At 38.8% G+C, this 14,279-nt stretch overlaps 1 protein-coding gene and 1 long non-coding RNA gene across 4 annotated transcripts in view; both read right to left on the bottom strand.

The window, feature by feature from the left end:
* Nucleotides 1-933: 933 nt before the first annotated feature.
* Nucleotides 934-9,939, bottom strand: LOC137481872 (uncharacterized). The gene is made up of 3 exons (XR_011003737.1): nucleotides 9,319-9,939; nucleotides 9,084-9,194; nucleotides 934-1,100 (listed from the first exon to the last, which is right to left on the bottom strand). It is a non-coding gene; the product is annotated as an uncharacterized lncRNA (long non-coding RNA).
* An 84-nt stretch (nucleotides 9,940-10,023) lies between these two features.
* The window catches only part of BNC1 (basonuclin zinc finger protein 1), a 74,434-nt gene continuing 70,178 nt past the window's right edge, over nucleotides 10,024-14,279 (bottom strand). For all 3 annotated transcript variants that reach the window (XM_068203805.1, XM_068203804.1, XM_068203806.1), the window contains exon 5: nucleotides 10,024-13,003. In XM_068203805.1, the coding sequence (XP_068059906.1) occupies nucleotides 12,322-13,003 (682 nt within the window). In that variant the 3' untranslated portion in view covers nucleotides 10,024-12,321. The remainder of the gene's footprint in view (nucleotides 13,004-14,279) is intronic.

Below are 14,279 nucleotides of genomic sequence, written 5' to 3'. Positions count from 1 at the left end.
GGGGAATGCCTGAAGAGTTACAAGCCAATTTCTTAGCAGCTCTTCCCCATGTCATAAAACATACCATTACTATATGCTAATGCCATATACATACATGCATGCTCTCAGCCCCTTCATTTCTGCAAAATATTACAAGTTGGGGCATTGAAGCAGTACTGGAAGCTGCAAATATTGCACTGAGAAAAATACTGAAAACAAATTCAGCCTTAGAACACAACAAACAACAGATGTAAGATGAGAAAAGGTATTAATGCTCTTTGCAACACGTGGCACAAGGCCTACAACTTACCTTAGATGAGGAGCAAAATTTACTCCAACCTACAACAGAACTCCTACTGGAGTTAAGGTGGCATTATATGAAAAGATTGTAGGCTGAATTCCAAGAGCACTGTAATTCTTTGTTTAGCTTTGACTCACTCCCTTCTGTTCATGCACAGATAGCAGAAGGGGTATTTATTGGATGAACAGACTGATAATGTGCTCACTTACTCAGTGTCCTCTGCTATAACAATCCCTTTGGGATTAAGTGAAAGAGGAGGAACTGCTTGTGATTTAGGACAAGGAATTTTAACCAAACAGCAGAAAGTTCCACTGTGTCTCAAACTGAATATTTTAGTCAAATCAATGCCTGCACCTGTCTTCTGCTTGTAATTCACCATGAGACAGAAGTCCCTTGGTAATCTGGTAGAAATTCTTGCAGTTCTTTGAAAAAAATTACTTGTAATTCAGTAGTTCTTTGATTTACAAACTCTGGGTAGAATTTGATTCATGTTTAGTTCTCTCTTTTCCAGCAATTACTCACATTCCACCTAAAGCTGATCCTTGTTTTGTTAGTATTGTCTCTGACTTAAGATGGTATGTTCATTTTTTTGGGGAATGCACCATAATCTTACTTCTCCTTCTACCTTGCATTTAGCTGAAGAAATGTGGTGAGATGACAGGCAGACCTGGCTATCAGGGTTCCATTCCAGTTCTGATACTTTGCAGTTTGATTCTTTCCTCCTAAACAGCTGTTGCAGGCCTGGATGACATTGAAGGTACAGCTCCTTCCTCTTTCTGCTCTGCCAGAGCATGTTATAAGTGAAAAGCCCTGGAAGAAGCTACAGAGAGAGGATTGTCTGGGAACAACACATATTTAATTTGGAGCTATGGATGTAAAGAATTTCTAAAAAGTATCTAAAAGTCACAACAGTATCAGAGATTCCATCTGAGGAGACTGTCCTTCCCTTCTCTAAAGCCAAGGACATCAATATCCTGCTTTAGGCCGACAGTCACAAAGACTACTTAATTACAGCTTGAAAACTCTGCAGCTTTGACCCATATGATGGACCAGAATAAAGAAATGTCTCCGCTAAGAGATGCTTTGGTCCTGTTTTGTGTCCCAAAGAGACTCCTATGTTCACTTCATGTGAAAGAAGCAGAAAGATGGAGGAACTTTCTGTCCTTGTTTAGTCTCTAAATAAGAGTAAGGTTCCTCCTTTCCTGCTGCTCTAAAATTTATGGCCTTTTAGTAGCCTGCAGCTACCTTCAAGAAAATAAAATAAGGCAAGAATAGAAGCAGATGATGAGACATAATCTAACCAGTGAAAAGGTGTTGTCTTTTTAGGAAAATTCTTTCATAGCAGAGAGGTTCACACCCATCTTACCATGTATCTTTTCCCAACATCTATCCTTTTGCTTTACATCTACTATAGCAAAACATTTGCAAGTGTCCTTCTACTGAGAGAGATTGCTATTGGCCTGGGAAAAAAGACTTTTTCCCCCTAGATATTGGCTTCAGCAAAAATACACACTCATTATGTGAGAGCAGAATCTGAGAATAACACAAGACAGAAGTGCACAAATTATCCAAGAGCTTCACTTATAAACTTTGAATGTGCTCCAGCTTTTAACAAAGTACAAGAAAACAAAAGAAAAAAAGCTCAACAATAGCAAAAACATTGCCAAACGATTTGGGAAAATGTCTCGCTGCTCTCATGTGAGCAATGAGATTAAATTCTTTACTCTCAGTTTTTGAAGCCACAAACATTAAGACCTCAGCAAATATTCCAATACTTTCAGAAGAAGAGAACTCATATTTATTGTACCTGTCAGATATTGGGCATAATGCTGCCATTATTTAACTGTTTAACAAAACTGAGGTCCATTAATTCAGTTACCTGCTGGTATGAAGTCCAGGCTTTTGACTGATGAGACACTGTAATTCTATCAGTCCCTGTCAATTCATGCATGATGAGGTTGCACAGACAGCATTCATTTTTTTAAAATTAAATAATATACTTTTGCTGTGTGCTGCTACTCAAAGATAGCACTCTAAAAGTGAGAGTCACTTTTTCAGGGCAAAAGGCCTGAGGAAATAGGAAGGCCATGATCTGATTATGTGAATAATCTTTCCTAGTGTCACAGTCCACATGAGAAAGATGGTGCAACATGGTCCTTGAGTAAGGATGCAACACTGGGCTTGGTTTTCATACTGTAAACAACAGATAAAAATGGAATACTAACAACACTTGGAATTATAATGCCTTATCTTTTGGGCTGGCTGCGTGGTGGAATATGATGATGAATATCTGCGCTTTCCCAAATCACATTTATTGTATTGATGTGCTGGTGGCACTAATTTCTCTAAGCTTGGGTCCTTTTTCTCAATTAGCTTTAGATTCTGTAAGAATTCTCAGGACTAAAAGTAAAACCCCTTTTTTTTCATTTAATCAAATTATAGTTCTGAAGTTTTACATTGGTGCAAAGAAGCCACATAGCTGCTAAGAAGAGTACAGAACTTTGTACCAAGATCCTAGATTGGAAAAGGGGGATGAAAAAATCATTGCCTCATACACAGCAAAAACCTCAAAATTCACCCAACCCAACCATACTGTGGGTGCATTTTAAGCCCTGAGGTTTGCCCTGGGTGCACGCCCTTGTATGCATTAAGGCACTAGTCCTTAAGGCACAACAAGGCTCTAAGTCGAAACTTGCACCAGGACAGACACAGGGTCACCCACCTGGATCCAAAAACTTGGACTATCCTGCAGGTCAAACACAGCTCCTATAAAGCTTACAACTGTCCTGAATATCCACTTACCCCTAGCTGCTTCTTCCATATGGTAACCTCCTTCTGCTAGCGTAGCAGAATGTAATTATTGTAAGAAGAAGAGCAACAAAACAGCATTTAAACTGTCCTTGTGACTCAGCCCTGGGCCTTCAGAGAGGTTGCAAGGCCAGAACTCTGGGGAGGGAGCATTTTCTTTGCAATGTATGTTTCACTTGAAAGCATTTTCTGTATGCAGAATTTAACATTTTTATCTTCATTTCAAATGCCCTGAGACTCTCCTTTGATGTTAAGTTAGGAAAAAGGTGCACTCAGCTGTTCACAGAATTTGTGGAATTTTGGGATTTTCTACTTGCATTCATGTTACAGCACATCCATGAAAAAGTCGTGATTTAATATGAAGATATAATCTGTAAATACAAAACAAGAAATTGGAAACCAGAAATCTTCCCTTCTAGAAAAGCATCACTACTTCATAAGGTACTCTAAATTTCAGAAGCAGGGTGCCAAGTAGGGTGACATTGCTTGTCTGCTCTGCTAAACCATGTTCTGCAGAGATTGCTGGGATAGAGCGTGCTCACTTTAATTTGCAGGATTCTTTGTGGTATTTATATTAGTGCAATATTTGTTGATGTAATGTCATGATGGTGGTCTTCTGTCCAAATCCAACATGTAATTAATGTGATTAAAACCACAACTTCTCAAAGAAAATTTGGCATGCATTTCTAGAAGAATATGCAGACTTCTTGTGTTTGTAGTACATATCTGAATGCAAATGCATGTGTTTGATTTCCCCTGAGTGCTGTGTGAACAGTTATTATTACTGACCTGGAAATTATTCTACTTTCCCTATTTGACTATTGTTTTTGTCTGGGTTAATGCATCTCTGAAACCAGATGTGCAACACTGGATATATTTCCATTACTTAACATGGTCATGGGTATTTATTATCCTGATGTTTGAGGCAGTAAAAGTTGGTTTGTGCTGCCCACTCCCTCCACGATCTTGGTCTGGTACAATGACCAACAGGCCTCACAGGACAAAATGCAGGGTGCTGTAAGGAATCCATGTCAATGAGGCATTGCCTGGGGTATTACTGCTATGAAATACTTGAAACAAAAGGAAAGAAAGTTTAGATTTTAGTTCTCTAAACCATGCCTCTATTAGATTTTACATAGGTATCTACCATATGGCAGAACCAGCATCACCTCCTGTTGTTAGCAATGAAAAGGTTGCTCTGGCCAGTTCTAATTCCAGCCAGAAGAGTGCAGCAGGATATACCTGTGTTGAACATGTCCTCACAGGCCAGACCCAGAAAATGGCCAAAAATTTTTAAAATATCACCCACTCCCTACAGTAATAGCCTGACATGTAAAACAAAATAAATGCCAGTTAACAACAAATTGATTTCTTTCAGTCAAAGAGAAGGGCAATAGAAAGAAGAGGATAATTGACCAAACAGTGGCAACTGCTCCTTAACTCTAAACTCAGTAATTTACATTGCTATAAACAAAAGACTAGTAATGGAGGAAGTGTTTGTTTGTGAATACTGAAGATTTTTAAAGAATAAATTAGACTAGGGGAATATAACATCATGCAAGATCTACATTTGCAATAATCCTCTATGGGGACACAAAAAGGGTTTTATGGAACCAGATTCTTAAATGTTCTGCAATATCCCAGTGTACACCCAAGCCTTTGTGTTACTCTCACAGTTTTCTTATGAGGTCAAAAACTACTGCTCTGAGTGTGCAGTAAAATGCATTTGCAGATCTTTGCTTAATTTTAAACAGAAAGTTAAGAGTTATGGCTGGAGCTTTCATGCCAACCAGCTCAGTTACCTGTAGACAGCCTTCCCCTCCTCTGCATGAAGAGCTCACACCAGAACCATCTTACATCTGCTCAAGGGCACTAGCAAGAGAGCAGAGTGTGTGTAATGCAGTGTTGGCAGCTCCATGTGAGAACAGGCACTGCTTTTTGGAGTTTTGTTTCCAGCTGAACTGCATGCTCTGAATAAGGGGGAAACCTCCATCCCTTTATCATAAAAAGATAAAGATACAGAGATACAGGTTAGATACAGGTTACAAAGACACATGCGAGGAACTGACACTGCTTTCCTACTGTAGCCTTAAAGAGGTTTCTTCAGACAATCATAGCAGAATACAGGAAAAATAAGGTAGAGAAGCATTCCCAAATGCAACAGGGAAAAGTGTAGGAACAGAGAAAACAGAAATTTTCCCATTCATTTTAACATGCAGATATTCCTCCTTTTCTGCTTCATATCCCATGCACTGGCATCATCCACTCATTGGCAGTAGCTGTTCATGCCTGCATAGCTTTCAAAATGGGTTCTTCTCCATTCAGTTCCTATTGTTTTCTCCAACAAAGAAATATCTTCTCCCTTTCTGCCGCAAATAATATTCAAGAAGGAGCTCTTCATCGAAGATTCTCTCTCTGTGGATGGTGGTAACCAAAGAAGTGCACAACTTCCACCCACAATAGTAACAGTACTCCATACACTCCTTCCCCCTTTGGAACCACCCCGTGGCTGCTCTCCAAATTACACTGCCCCAGTTTCATGCTCAGCTACTGCTCTTCATTCTTGTTTGTGCAAGGTGAAACGGAGAAAAAGAAACACAGAGACTGGAGAATTTCATCAAACTCCACAGAAGTGAGAAAAACCTCTGTGCACCACTGCCCTTCACCTCCCCTAGAAAGGATGGAGATGAAACAGCTGAAGGATAAGGATGGGCATAGCAGAAGCTCTAGCTACACTGCCCTTTGTAGTCAGAGGGTGAGGGTGTTTTGTGCTAAAGCAGAGGGAGGCAGAGTGCTGGGAAAGCTAAGTAGACGGTTTCACTCAAAGGAGTTTTTTCTGGATATGCTGAGGAAGGCAAAGGGGCTCACAATCTAGAGGCCATTGCAAAAAGTGGAAGCTCTGCACATAGCTCTTTCTGAAGACAGAGAAGCCCTCATTTTTGTAGATATCATTACCAAACCTTGCATAACTTTGCACAGGATAGCTTTAGGCAAGTTGCTGGCTTGGAGCACACTCCCTCGGAGCTGCTTGCAGCCTGAGGAGCCTGCGTGTACCTCTCGCTTGCACATGGCCTCTCTGCTCAGGAATCCAACGTAAGGTTTATATCATCCCACACAGAGGTGCAGATGTTGGCTTCCCAGAGCAGCAATAACATGTCTCCTTTCCAGTAAGTTATGTTGTTTTCCTAGCGTCTCCTCTGAAGTCACTCTGGCTGCTCCTGGTTCTTCCACATCTCTATACTCCATACACTCACACGTTCTGTTCTCTTTGAGAATTTTTGGCTGGAGACTGTTGGAATGTCATAAGGCATATCTGTCCATATTTTGAACTTGACTAAACTGGCCAAGCTCACTCAGAGCCAGTGTTTTATATCTAGGCAGGATCTGTTTCATGCTCTCTTACCAGCAAAGATAACACTAGTACAGTTGTTACACTGGTCATGTAGAAATATTGCCTGCAAACAAATTATTTATTGTGGAGACAGGGGTGTAGAAATTAGTAAAAAATTGTTTTTTCTTTCATAGTGTAACATTCTGACCTGTTTTAGTAAGTTAGCAGTTACAAAGCACTGTAAGCAGCCAACATGGGCCTATTTACTCACACATGTAACTAATGATCCTTGTTGAGACATGATTCCAGTATTATAAGCCCTGTTCTACTAAATTCATTGAAATTGTTCCCAACTTACATTACCATAAATGAGAACAGAATTAGGTTTAACATGAATATGCAGCCCTATGCATATACAGTTTTACTATGTATTGATATATATGTGTGCATAAATCACCTATGCATGAAGGTGATGTTCATATACATATTGTCATTCTCATAAATCAGGAGATTCAAATAAGGTATTTTCCTAGAAGACAGCTTGTATAATGACTATAGTTAAAAATAATAATTTTGGAATTAAAATGAACTCAGGATGAAATCTTTTCATCTGCTCAGTTTTACTGCGGTGCAAGTTGCTCAGTACACACCTTAACAGTAATATATTACTTGCAACTATGGGATTCTCTTTTTTAAAAAATCAGGAAGCCATTGCAGTTTATTGTTGTCACTGAACAAATGTTAGGACTAGCTGTTTCTGAATTTGAAGGGATACAAAGAGAAGGTGAGAACAATCCAGGATAATTCACTTCATCCTTGACAGTCACCACAGTGGCTTTAGGCTTCAGGGAGACTGGGCTTCTGGTTTTGAGAAACACTGGTCTGGGGTAGGATATGTACAGACAGGGAGTGAATAGGAAATGTGTCACACATCTTAAGAACTTACAGTCTGACTCAAAGACTGAAAAAGAGCAAAGAAGAAGCTTCAAAAGTAGAGAGTTCTCTCTCTCTCATTGTATGACAGGGAAGGCTTGAGCTTTTTCTTGTACATGTTATGTCCATCTAGGACCCTTTTTCAAGCAGCCATCAACATGCTTTTCCAAAAAGTGGTAACTAATTCCACAGTCCTGACAGTTTCTCAGACTTGAAAATACTGGCAGAGCATACAGTCATCAATAACTGCCTCTACCTAAATTTGCAAGCTTCTGAAGAGTGGCAGATGCAGGAGTTAACAATAGCAGCAATATTATAAAAATAACACATTTTAGAAATCCCTACACTGAATGAACAGAAACTACAAAACAAGAAGAATAATGACCAAAGATTTAAAAGACTGAAGCCAAGAATCAGCTCACACTTAAAACACATTTGGATTGGTGTTATTGAAAAGATAAAAAAATTCAAAAAAATCATGGAATGATGTTGATGTATTGTAGTCCTCACAGTCCAAATTACAAAGAGTTTTGCTAGAGACTTTGGTAAGCACAAGTTGGACAAATTCTTTCAGTGCTGCACTCAGCAGTCAAAGCAACTTCTCTGCTTATTAAACACAAGCATCTGCAGGCAATAATGGATAGTAATTCACAGTCAGTTTTACCAGTTTAGGGTAGGAGCTACAGTGACACAATATAAAAGGCTACAAATGCTTCCACAAAGCTTTAAACGAGTGCAGAATTAGATGTAATGCTCACCAGAGAGGGACTGTCACTTCACGGTGTTAGCTTTCCTTTGCCTCTTTACAGACCACACAGAAAAGCTGGAGGGTGCTCACAGGGAATAGAGCTGACAGGGCTACAGTTTAACAGGGTGATGTTTCAACAGCACATTTCCAAGTTAGCAACCTCGCATCATCCAAGGACTGCCAAAAGGCAAGGGGAGCCAGGGGGTGAGGGGTGAAGGCAAGGGGAAATTAAAAGCCAGTCTACCTTCAGAAACATGCTTGCTGAGGTTATGTGGAAATTTCTCTAGCCAGCAATCTGTTCAAGAGTTTTCCAGAAGTTTTCCAAGTCATTCAAAGCCGACTCGATGATGCTATGCATACTTAATTCTACTTCAAACTGTCTTGCCCTTCCCTCAAATCAGGGGGACTGCCAGTAAATGCTGCTCTGAACAAAACCTTTGATCCAGCCTTCCTCCTCTTATTGCACTGTTGTCGCCTTCCCAGTTCAAACTCTCATTTCAGCTTGGAAATGATTGCTCTCTTGCAGGCTGAATGGAATACTTATGGGCTGTATCTCAAACTCTAAAGGTGTTTTTAGTTTAGCTGCTTTTCTTAAATCTATGCTTGCTGATTAATCAGAAATTGCTTGTGAACCGTTCTCAAGGAGGACCTGGCACTCTACTTAAAAATCCCTGGATTAAGTCCAAGTAGTTTAGCTGTTTTTTAGGCTTCCCTATTCAATTCAGGTCATCAGACATGTATTTTCAGAACTTGTTTCTCCACTTTGCTGGGTTTTGCAGTGTATAACTTCAGTATAGATTCACTAGAAACAACAGCCTCTGGTTTTGCCACAACTCTTTTTAAAGTACTTAGAAAACTGGGGCTATAAAAACAGATCCTTTACCCTCTATTCAAAATAGATTTTTGCAAATACTCCTGTAAGCTCCAGGACACTCACTGTTCCAGAGGGACATAGATTTGCTACCACAAACTACTCAGAATACCTGTGTTTTGAAACTGGAAGATCGGAGTGACTACCCCCAAGTGTGCACCTGTGCCTTCTCCTCTGGAGTCACAGAAAGATGACAGGATCTAGTTTTTGAAGTTCTTGTTTTCTAAGGGAGAAGAAAAAAGATAAAAATAAAAAAGGAGCAACATACTTAAGTAGCAAGAGTGGGCATGCCAAGGCCCAGTTCAAATCTTAGGCAAAGATTTGAGCCCCCAGCTGCACATACTCACAGATTGCAGATGTGAGCATCTCTGGAACTGAGCCCCAGCCAGGGGAAGCTGCTTCAGCTCTCCAGACTGACTCTGAAAAGCTCCAAAAATAATGGTACTACTATTCTGAAGTGAAGTTACTTCCTTCAACATCTGTGGTGAATATGTGATACGGGCTGCTATAAGCATCACACGTATTTAAAACTAACAGGAGATGTCAAGGCTTGGTCCAGCCACATTGTGGTCATTAGGAGGCGGGAGCTACACAAATGCTTCATGAGATACATATGCTGCTCTAGGGGTACTAAGGGTTAGCCTATTCTGAGAAATCTTCCATCCTGTCCAGATTTTTGAGAAATAACCCTTCCAAAAAAACCCCCACCAAACCCTTCCAAAGTATAAAGAATAAAGAGGGCACAAAATATCTTTCAGTGTAGATCTCAATGATGAGATTACCTTCTGTTTAGCTGACAGCTTTTAAACGAACTCCTACCCTTGCCTACTGCCTACTGCACAAAGAAAAAAAAAATCAATAAAATATCTGACAACGTTTATTACATTACCTCTAATGGCTCATTAATATAATGACACTACCTTATTATGGAATAAATTAGTACCATTGTCAAACCAGTGCTCTCTACAGACAGAGAATTTCTTTTTTGAAAACAAAAATTGAGAATAGCAGTATTTTTAAGCAAAAAAGCCTACTTTTCTGAATCAACCAGAGGCATTATTATTGGTTTTTATTAACACATACAAAATTATTAGGGTATACAAATGTGGGGGTTTTTTTTGACACAGTGAAAACTAAGTAAATGGGCATTACATTTGTTTACATCACATTTTGTTTCAAAAAACCAGTTAATGATTAAACAAAGAGGTTTATATATATATGTATATATATGTATAAAAAAGAGCTTGAAATAGCTGGATAACAAGTAATTGATTTATACTATCAAAAGGCTGGGAGCAATTGTGTCTCCTGTGATTGTGCCCTTAGCTTTCAAACTATGACCCCCAATGATAGGAGTTTCTACTAAAAATCCAAAGAAAACAACAATGAAAAAAACCTCAACAAAACAAACACCACTCTACTCCCCCCAAAAAAACCAAAACACCGATTCCCCCAGAACACAAAACCTCAAAGCAATGGCACAACTTTCCGCAGGCTAATATTTTTTCCTGATGGCTTCAAGCACAAATGCATTATTTTAAATATCACATAAACCTACAGTAAATTAAAAAAATAGAAGATTACTTTGCACAATGCATGGAAACCATTTCTAGTGAGCACAAACATTTACAACTGTGTCATTTTTTTCCTTGCATAACCCATACTCACACACAAACCAGGTTTCAAAAGAATTGGTGAAATAATCAGTCCACATTTGTTTCTTTTATACAACATGAAATGGTTACAATACCATAGTATTTTTTAGAATAAGTTAAACATCAAGACATATGGCAATAGCATTGTACTATTCTTTCTACATACATAGGAAATCCTGAATTTCAGTCTATTTTCATTCAGTCACAAAAATGAAAAAATACTAAGATCCAGTTATACTGGAAAACTAGACTAGTTCTAGAAACCACAAATACTGTAAGCACTTTGGTATAATATGTACAGATTGTGCTGTCAATGTCATGCTTGCATACTAGAATTGATCAACAGATTTCCACTGGTGGAATAAAGTAAAAAAGGTACTGTAAGACTTGCTTTCTTATTTCTTTTCCTTTTTGCAAATGATTGAAAAAGGACACACCACAAGTACACACACAGCATTTGTAAGATGTGACTACAAATTAAATATTAAAGTGTTTTTAAATACAATGCAAGGCCAGTCTTCTTAAGTGCATAGAAAGTAATGCAGAATACTGTTACAGGGGCAACCTCAAAGATATGAAACATTTTAACAGATATTGAACAAAGTTCTTATAAAAAAAAGAGGTGTGAATGAGAATACGCATTCTTCTATAGTTACAAAGATCAACACATGTTATCCCCCACTGGTAAGAGAAAATAACTGCTGCATCATAGAAGGTGTATCTACTGCATCCATTTTATCACTTTCAGAGGCTTAGAATTGCACTCTCCAACTCCTAAGCAGTTTGGATATTTGTTTGGGTATTTTTTTCTTTTTTTTTTTACCTATTTTTAACAAAAAAATTCTCTTTCTGAAAGTAGAACTCAAAAAGTGCATTTTAAATTAAAGGGCTTATTCCCCCCCTTATTTTATGGATGCATTTGCTATAGTTTAGAAATTTTAGCTTAACCTATTCATTCTTTCTACCACTAAAATTTATCAGAATGTCTCAGATTTATTCAGGCTATTCTGCCAACAAGTTAAGTAGCCCCCTTTCCTGCAAAGCAAATGGTATTAAATTCTAAGAAATCCAAAATACTGTAATCTTTACTGAAGTGAATTGCAAACTTAAAGAGTAAGGACTGCAGGATTTTCAGAAGATTTGGACTTTATGCAGTTTTCCCAAATTTGTATTTTCTCCTTTGGATTTTGGGATATAATTAAATACATATATTCTCCTCTACTAACACAGCAAGTCAGCTTCAGACTAACATCTCAGGAATGAAATGGCAGCCTCAAAATTCTCAACCCAACCAGAGGAAACTCACCCCAATCATTACTCATTTCTTACACAACACAACAACCCATTTAACATGTAAACACAAGCAACAATGGTTCTCATTTGACGCTCCTATTGTGGCAAGTAATACTTCACAGGTATCAGAAACACTTTAATTAATGTCTCCCTATTTCCCCCATTTCTAAGATGCCTTCTTTTCCCTACAGAAGTTTTAGCTGTTCAACATCAAACAATTGCACAAAAACTACAGCACCAAGCTTTGCTAACTGAAACTGCTGGAGAGCACACACAGGAGAAAAGAATTTGTGGTTGTTGAGTGAACTAGAAGTCAAATGAGCTTAAATAAAACTAATGTTAACACATTCCTTAATTGAAATGATTAATTCTTAGCAGAAATAAATTAAGATCAGTCTGATCTTACTGTAAGCTAGTTGGTGACCCAGCCAGACTTTTGTGCAGATTGGGGTTTTGACTGTGCCTGTTCCGACTGCGAACAGATGAAAACATCGTGTTGCAACCTGGGACTTTGCATTTGTGGAGCTGGCGGAGATGCACAGTTTTGTAATGAGCCCTGAAAGTTCCTTTATTACTGTATGTTTTCTGACAAATATGACAAGTTATTGGCAAACTGGAAGGTAAGTTGATAAAGTTTTGATTAGCTTTCTCAATTAGAGTACAGTCTTGGTAGAGTTCATCATTGGGCATTAGGCTGGGTCCTTCACAGCTTTCATCACTATCATCCAAGGGCATGGTGCATATTTCACTTCCTCCGTCAGAATCCCAGGAAGAATGAGCACTGCTTTCAGATTTAACGCTGGAAGTAGTGCTTAGGTCCAGAACAGCTCCATCATTTAATGGATCGTATCCATAACTCTCAGAACAGGGTTCTGCAATTTTGCTCATTGGAAAAATGTAGCTGCCTGTTCTGTTCATTCCTTTGAAGATTACAGAAGTACGTCCAACGTGTTGTTTTAAAGAGACATCTTGGCAAAACTCCTTAGCCATGTCTTTCAAGAGGTATGTTGCATTGAAATGGTTGTTGAATTCCAGTGTATCTTTAGTCAGAAGTTTATGATGAAGATTTAGGTTTGAACTATGTCTAGAAGAACAAAGACAATCTTAGCAAGAAAGTGTTTCACCTCACTTAACAGCTGTTTCATAATGATCATAAACAAAGAAAGGGAAAATCAATATTTAGTAGCATGCATGAATTATATACTTCAGATTTGACCAACTACCACACTGGGAGTGCACATGGACGATTTACACATGTGAGTGGGTTTCTGAACTTGCTTGCACTGGCATATATCAAATTCTATGCAATAACTCTACAGCAATCACCTGCACTGGGGGTAGCTGTCTGCTCTACTAGATCTAGTGCTAAGTCTAAAAAAGGTGGGGGACAGACTAAAAACCTGTAAACTGAAATGAGATCAGAGAATGGACTGAGGTGGGTAAGAAACAAGATTCTTTCCCAATGGACAAAGCAGGAAAAGATTGACATCTGAATCTGCAAAAAATGTTGATGATCTCATGTACTGCAACCATGTCCAGGATGCAGCTGTACACATCAGTACAGAACCTTTTCTTGACAGGAGTTTCCTTGAAAAAGGAAAATCAAATTATATGCAACCTGCAGTTTTCAAATGGGCATCTCTGGGTTCAGTTTAAAGCCACCAAAACATACAGAATCACTCCTCACTGAATATTATCAATCAGCTCACTGGGAACTTACAGGCTCTGTCTAGAAGGCTGAGTTTATTGTAATACAAACAAAACATTTGTCTTTCTCTTTGCCATCATGGTTTAAACAGAACCATGAATTGTTCAAAAAGGCACACAAATATTTAGCACTTATAGTCACACTACTCTATGTTAAAGTCTAGAAACTTCTGCAAAGCTGCTATAAATAACTATTGTTTTGTACAAAGCTTGTAAAATGTCTTCTGACTTCACTTGCCTTTTTTTTTAACCCATCTTCCAAAAGCACCTATGTGAAAACTTATCTCAACATACTGGTGTGGGAAGGAATTTGTGGCATGTGAATGCAAATCTTACTGCTGGCCTTCTTTCCTGTGGCCCATATCACAATTACAGTAGAGAGGAATTCACATCTGGAAAGATGCAGGCAGCAGGGTATGAAGCCCTGCCAGCAGCAGATGAATCTGTGCATCTCAGATGCAGCGGCCAGTCCTCAGAGACCAGCTCATCCTCTCTGGATTGCATCAGCTGGCTCCAGCACTCCTAGCAGATTACAGACAATCTAAACCTCGTGTCACTCTGAACTACTATCCAGGCATGCTTCCTGCAGCCAAAAGCTGCTCTAACATCCCTACACACTTGGTAAACTTGTAACACTTTGCACTTGAATAGGT

The sequence above is a fragment of the Anomalospiza imberbis genome, chromosome 13 (assembly GCF_031753505.1).
Source record: "Anomalospiza imberbis isolate Cuckoo-Finch-1a 21T00152 chromosome 13, ASM3175350v1, whole genome shotgun sequence".
Classification (NCBI taxonomy): domain Eukaryota; kingdom Metazoa; phylum Chordata; class Aves; order Passeriformes; family Viduidae; genus Anomalospiza; species Anomalospiza imberbis.
The sequence above is the reverse complement of the archived record's forward strand: the minus strand, read 5'-3'. Positions and strand labels throughout refer to the sequence as shown.